Source organism: Rosa chinensis, chromosome 6 (assembly GCF_002994745.2).
Source record: "Rosa chinensis cultivar Old Blush chromosome 6, RchiOBHm-V2, whole genome shotgun sequence".
Classification (NCBI taxonomy): Eukaryota; Viridiplantae; Streptophyta; class Magnoliopsida; order Rosales; family Rosaceae; genus Rosa; species Rosa chinensis.
Genome location: NC_037093.1, coordinates 23391546 through 23398592, shown reverse-complemented (window position 1 = coordinate 23398592; position 7047 = coordinate 23391546). Strand labels below are relative to the sequence as shown.

Sequence of the window (7047 nt, the reverse complement as noted above, 5' to 3'; positions counted from 1 at the left end):
TTCTTAAACATAAAATTCAAACATTTCACCTTCAACATAACTCATAAGCATTAATTCATACCTATAAAATTATGAAGAACGGCAATCAACCCACAAACTCATGTTTTTTTTATTATGTTTTTATACATATATTCTAAATGTCAATTTTATTCTTACATTTAACAGAAAAATTAACAGAAGTATCAAAGTGTCAAAACAAAGTCTAACTTCAGGTACCAAACTGTCCCCTTTAATACATCGGGTATCAAACTGTCCAAGTAGCAATACCTCAGATACCATAAGAGGAATTTACCATTTTCGATAATACAAGAAGATGCCCCTTCTCCTCTTGACTACCTTCGTACCAAGACACCGTACTGCCCATTAGGAAACATGACACCAATTTGGGTCAAATCCTAAAGGGAAATATACGCATCCCATTATGACGTGTGAGTGATGTCCGTGGCAGGAAGCCAGTAGTCATAGAATAAATAAAACTGTTTGTCACATGGAGGTAAATGATGGCTTCACGCCTGCTCGACTTGTTTCTAATCATGATCTTTAATACGGAATTTACAAAATAATCAACATAGACATCATTGTGTGGTGGTTCGAAATAGTCCTCATTTTCGTGTGATTTCCTCAGTGACCAAAACACGGATATCACCTCTGCAAATTCTAAAATTTTTACTCTAGAGTACTTTCTGTTTTAATCTTTCACGACTGAAGAACTGAGTTTGTTCAACTACTTGCTACTTGATGCCGGTGACAACTACATGAAAATAATTTACATAATTCCAGCAACAACACGCTCTGAAAAACCTATATTAATCTTGAGTAGCCTCTTGTTACAATTTAAAAAGCAATGTCAAATGTCAACCAATACATTTCTTCTTGTTCCTCCTATCATACTCTTTTGACACCGTCTCCATGAACAGCGACAAATCCCTCACTGGCAAGCGTAGCAATTGCATTCCTAAGCTGAAATACCAATAAAAGAACATCAGTATGACTGTGTGCGTGTGTGTGTGTGTGTGAGAGAGAGAGAAAGAGAGAGAGAGAGAGAGAGAGAGAGAGAGAGATGTACTAACATCGTTGACGTGAATTTCACTGCCAGAACTCTGCTTCTTCAGCTCCTCCAGCAGCTACAGGACATTAATTAAGCACATAGAGATGTTAGTTCTAGCTTTTCTAGACATTTGGATTTTGATTGTATATACATCTTGTAATAAAGCATACCTCTAACAAACGCATTGAGGGTCCCCCAAGTTGCATCTTCTCCATAATTAAGTTGCGAGCTGATGACACTAGATTCTCCCGTCTCATTCTTTCACTTGCCGAAATTCCAGTATTAATAAGATCCATGTCGATCGTTCCTTGAGTAAAAAATCATGACATTAAAATGTTTTGTCTTCATGGGAAATAGAATTAGAAAAAGTATGCACAACTGGAGTAAATTTATACCCGTGGAGTGATCTGTTGCTGATTGTTGCATTGCAACTTCAAGAAGCCGAAATGCCTCCATTACATCATGCTTTTCAACCTGCATATTAGGGCATAGTTAAGTTTATTTTACTCATACTCGTGATGTAGTTATTGAAAATTGTCAAGGTAGAATGCAATCTTTGCTAACCGATTCTGAAAAACGAATCCGAGCTAGAGCTTCACTAAGACGTATCAAACTCTCGATTTGCCTAGGAGTTGCTGTTATCACCTGTTAAAATTATCACACAAATGATCATGATATATAGGCATCTCAAATAGGTATTTAAAAGACAAAAAAACAGCATAATAATGGCCAAAAGCATTAAGAAATCTTTCTGGTCAAAAGCACATAATAATGGCCACATTAATGTTCTTCTTATGAAAAGAAATTGCAAATGCAAGTGCAAAAAGATAAGCACTTGATGCAAGAGAGGATATTTTTGATGGGGAGGGAACAATTCAATTGTATCTAATAACTGCCATTTGTTATCATTAAATAATAATCTAGTACAACTCTCAAAAACTGGTATTTGTGACTAAAGTAGAAGGCAGTGACATTAAGTTTATAATTATGCAAAACAAGTGTTACATGAAGAGAATATGTAGAGATGCATGCAACATTCTACCTTTTTGCTGCTGCCCGGAAAATTTCCTCTCCTCCTCAACTCTACATAGCCACGAGTCAACTCCTCTGCAGCTTCATCAGATAACTGTGGGTGAATATGCTTTCGGGCAAATCCCACATAAGCAGTCAACGTGGCAAGGTCTAAAACATCCTGCTGTACAGTCTGCAAGGGGAGACAAGGTGTGTTAAGTAAAACAAAGGATTTGCTAAAATTATTCCATTTTCTTGAACAGAAATCCCATATTCACCAGACCTCAGGATTCTCAAAGTGCAAGGCAACAATATGCTTTGCAAGGCGCCTGTCTGTCTGCTCATCAGCCTTGTCAAGGATTAAGTAGATCAGATCAAACCTGAGAAAATCACCAGAGAGCAGCTCAAGTCAGTAATAAACTCGAGTATGTTGTCAATGGCTTCATAACACAGAGAGAGAGAGAGAGAGAGAACAATCAGAACATATTCAAGAGAAATACAACATTATTACACTAATTCATTAAATTGGATGAACAGTGCCCTTTTAATGTCACTACTGGCTCAAACAAATCATTCTTCTTTGGGATGGGTCAAGTATTTCTTACCTGGATAATAAGGTAGGAGGAAGGTGTATGTTGTCAATTACGGACAAGCGAGGATTATAGCGAGATCCACTTGGATTTGCACAAGCCAGGACTGATGTCCTAGCATTAAGGGAAGCAATGATTCCCGCCTTTGCTATTGACACAGTTTGCTGCTCCATCACCTGTAAATATAAACATAATTAGAAACAGAGCCATCAATTGCAAGCCAGGGAATACTAGAATGCAGTTTCTCAAACGTCTTGGTTTATAGATAATACAACTTAGCATAGTATCTAGTGGAGCGTATTATATGCCTGACATATTAATCGTTAAAGAAAAGCAATTATGCCATTAAACTGTAGAATACAGAATTTCGGTCTTCATATATCATGAACAAAAGGTAGAAGACAAAGTTAAGCAATTATAAAAAGATAAAATGTTATAGCATGTAAAAGAAATGCACATGTCTGCCACATATTTATAATAAATAACAAAATAACCAACCTCGTGTAACATGCTCCTTGCACTGTCAGACATTTTGTCAAATTCATCAATGCAACAAATGCCTCGATCACTCAAAACTAAGGCTCCACTCTCTAAAACCTGAGAAGTCGTATATTGTTTCCGCTCAACTTCATATGTTTCTATGAAATGTGTAAGAATAAATCATTTAAAAAGAAAAAAGAAGAATCATACAGTTTCCCCTGTTTCAGGATCTTTTGCAACATAAGCAGTCAAACCAACAGCAGAACTCCCTCTTCCACTAGTGTATATGCCACGGGGAGCAAGCTTGTGTATGTACTGGAGCAACTGGGACTTGCTGGTTCCAGGATCACCAACAAGAAGAATATTGATATCCCCACGGAACCTTGCACCAGATGGCAACTTCAAAGCATTCCCACCAAAAAGCTGCATTTAAGACAAAGAACAATAAGCATCGATTCAGAAATTAATGAAAACAAACTAATTCCTGTGCTTATTCAAACAAAGTACTGAAGGAATCAGTATGAGGAACATATAATGTACCTGGCAAAGAAGGCCTTTCTTGACATCATCTAACTCCCAGATGTTTGGTGCCAAAGATCTGGTTAGGCGATCATATATATCAGGCTGTTTTGCCAGCTCTTTCAATTGTTCCACCTGCAATTGAAACAATGGGATATGATAAGTGGAGACAATACAAACAATGCCTGATGCAAGTACAAGTGACAAGACAGTATATTGATCTACCTTCTTTTCATCAAAAAGAATCTCATCTGAATTTCCACCCAAGGAATTCTCAACTTCCGTCTGCTCCTCCGCCAGCATTCTTGACTTGTCAGACTTTTTTATATGCAGACAATCAATATAAGTCTGCAATCAAAAGAGAAAGATCACTGTATGCATTATAGGCAGCCACCTCAATGACAAAAAGCTTGACCTTCAATGGAGGAAAAGATAGAAGCATGCCTTGAATAATGATTTTACAGTTCTCTGTGTAGGTCCAACTCTTACGCTCATAGCCCGATATATCCCAGTAACCTATTGGAAACAAACAAATTGATCAGATAAACAAAATATATCTTTATCTTTCTTAGGACCGACAACACTTCTCCATATGGCATATGGCCTTACCTCAACTCTGTCACCTGGTTTTCCCGCATCAACCAGTTTGTCATGCATCAACAAACTCACAGTATGCGGTGTCCCTCCTTCAGGGATCTCATCAGGCGTCTCCTGGAGCCTCACAATCTGTTTATCAGTAAACCTGATTCACAAAGTAAGACCCATTAAATAGTCTCATTACAAAACTCAGTTCTCAAAACTACAAAAGTCTCATTTTGAAATCAATTATTAGCCAAATAACTTCATCTGATAAAAGTTTTGCTCTTTGATCTCTCTCCTTTTAGGTGTTTTCCTGAACATACTTCATCCAAACCAGTTTAGAACAAAGGCAGTAGATTAACATTGCCCCCATTTTAGTCACAATTCCAAGTAAGAAAATGGTTTTAAACTTTAGCAAAGAAAAGCAATTACTGCCACTTGCAATCTTATTAAATTTGGTACCCATCTTTCATAGTATTTAAACGTTTAGATTTATACAGGACTTGTGATCCACTAAAACTAAAAACCGCATATGTTTCAGAATGCCCCCAGAAATAAAAAAAGGTTACAGACGACAAACCAATGTAATATAACTTTAAGAAAGATAAGAACAAAAAATTAATTAATTTCTCTTATGTGCCGACAGCTTCTAGCAAACAACAATCATACAGAGAACTCAAAAGATATTTACGAAGAATACCCACTACAAGTTCAAGATGTCAGTAAGAAACAAATATAGAGCAAGTTCATAAGAAAGGAAAATGTACCATTTCTGGCCATAGAGTGATAATCTAACAATTAAAACAGCATAACAAGCGCACTTGTATATTAACGGCATGACCTCAAGACAAAAACTCGAACATAATGCCATGAATTACCTGCAACGGTTGTGAACAAGTGTCATAGAATTCTTGGCTTGACACTCTTCCTTCATGCATCTTGTAGGTTCATTTATTTTCCCTGACAGCACTCAACATTCAGCAAACTATAGATAATTACATACAGAAAATTAAGCTAACAAACACAAGCTTCTGTAGTGTTTACCTTTTTCTACAGGAAGAGGGTCAGAGTAGTAACCACACACGAGGCATCTAAATATTGCTTCCCTTATCTCAGGTATTATTGAACTGGACCGAATAATCATCCCCTTTATTGAAACCATCCTCTCAATATCTACAAACAGATATACTCAAATCAGTCCATTTCTCCGTATCCACATCACACATGATCAACAACAAACCGAAAACCCCAAAACCAAAAGACGAAAATTGAATTGAAAAACAAGAAGGGTGAAGAAAACTAACCAGACGGGTTCAGATTTCTCATGGATGTTGATGTTTTGAGATTGAAAATGCGAGTCTGAATGTGCTTCTCGAACAAGGGGTTTATGACAGGCAACAATTCCATCAAAACAATGTCGAAAATAGCAAGAACCTCAAGTGGGTACCTGACCATCTTAGCATACAAATCGGAATCATAATCAAACACATTGCGGGCATCCACATCCAGGGAATCGCCTTCCATTTCCAGAATTCTCTTGATGGCCTCAATGTATTTCCCTTCGGTAAGATAATCGCTCTCGGAGTTCTGCGATTGGTCCCGAAAATTCTTCAAAAACCTAATAATGGCGAGCTTAACATCATTGACGCTGATATTGGTGCCCCAGACGAAGGTGGGGCGGTCCTCGTCCATGCCGTAGCTGTCGCCGCCTTCCGAAGAGGGGGGGCCATCATCGGTAGAGGAGGGGGTGCGTGCGGTGCCGTTGGGGCGGCGCGTGCGAAATGATGGGGTTGGGGTTGTTTCGGAGGCGGCGAAGCGGGAGCGGGAGGCGGGAGGGGTTGCGAATGCGGTGGGTGTGGTGGATCGGCGGCGGGTTCTCTGGCGAGCGGCGGCGGCGTCGGCCGGAGAAGAGAAGGTGTTGCCGATTGGGCTGGAGAAGGAGTCATCGGGAGAGGAAGGCCCTGCGTTGAAATTGGGAATCAGAAAGAAACCAAATTGGGATTTAGGGAAATGCACTGAAACAAGCAATTTGAGAGAAATAGAGAGAGAGAGAGAGAGGGAACTTACCGTTGTTGAAATTGGGTGCAGAAGAGTCGGAAGCCATTGTTAGAGAGAGAGAGGGAGTTAGGGTTCAGAGAGTGTGAGCAGCACCAAGTGTTTGCCTCTATTCCTTCTAAAGTTTTAGATTTAGCGGGAAGAGGCTATAATTTTCCCGCCCAGATATGTTGCGGGATTAAATGGTCTTTTTCTTCTCTCTCGGCTAGTCACCCCCCTCATTTTCATTGTTTTGTTCTTTTTTAACTCAACCTCGAAGGACTGATGTGTGACATGCATCTGTTAGGTATGGTTTTCGCATGAGATTTACAGATCGCGTAACCCAAAGCAGGATTGCCGGCAGCGGGATTGTACTTAGATTAGGGTTCAACCACAAGCACGACCATACCAACTAAACCAACCAACGTTGGTATTGTTTTTTCTTTCTTTTTTGATAATCTTAAGAGGCAACAACATAATTACCGAGAAATGTCTCTTAAGATTTTTATTAATCATTAAGCCTTAATTTTGTTGTCGGTCATAAGGCCAATTGGCCAAGCCAAAACGCATGTGTTTACCTTCAATTTTTCCTCCCTGATCATTTTCCTCTGGACCCCTTCCAAATCGATCAGACCCAACCTAATGTACTGATTTGGAGAGTTTGGATGAGTTTGGAGATTGTTGTTCGCCACTGGTAGTGTTCGATGAGCTTGCTTTATGCAACCTCTCTTGCATACAATCCTCCTCACTCATCTTCTTTCATCGTTGTTCTCGTCTTATCACTGC

At 39.1% G+C, this 7047-nt stretch overlaps 1 protein-coding gene across 1 annotated transcript; it reads right to left on the bottom strand.

The window, feature by feature from the left end:
• Positions 1 to 686: 686 nt before the first annotated feature.
• On the bottom strand, positions 687 to 6466 carry LOC112173086 (DNA replication licensing factor MCM4). The gene is made up of 18 exons (XM_024310632.2): positions 6295 to 6466; positions 5532 to 6188; positions 5272 to 5400; positions 5106 to 5187; positions 4258 to 4390; positions 4093 to 4164; positions 3874 to 3996; positions 3670 to 3783; positions 3340 to 3552; positions 3148 to 3246; positions 2665 to 2825; positions 2343 to 2439; positions 2091 to 2252; positions 1613 to 1693; positions 1444 to 1522; positions 1219 to 1355; positions 1071 to 1124; positions 687 to 960 (listed from the first exon to the last, which is right to left on the bottom strand). Exons 1-18 carry the CDS (start codon positions 6329 to 6331, stop codon positions 886 to 888), a joined length of 2505 nt encoding a protein of 834 aa, XP_024166400.1. The 5' UTR covers positions 6332 to 6466; the 3' UTR covers positions 687 to 885.
• Between the last annotated feature and the right edge of the window lie 581 nt (positions 6467 to 7047).

Excerpts from the sequence above, each read along its gene's own strand:
- LOC112173086 (XM_024310632.2), bottom strand. The coding sequence starts at position 6,331 with ATGGCTTCCGACTCTTCTGCACCCAATTTCAACAACG. Across the intron at positions 2,826-3,147 it reads CAAGGAGCATGTTACACGAG|GTGATGGAGCAGCAAACTGT; the intron begins GTTGGTTATTTT and ends TTATATTTACAG. Across the intron at positions 2,440-2,664 it reads CCTCCTACCTTATTATCCAG|GTTTGATCTGATCTACTTAA; the intron begins GTAAGAAATACT and ends TGATTTTCTCAG.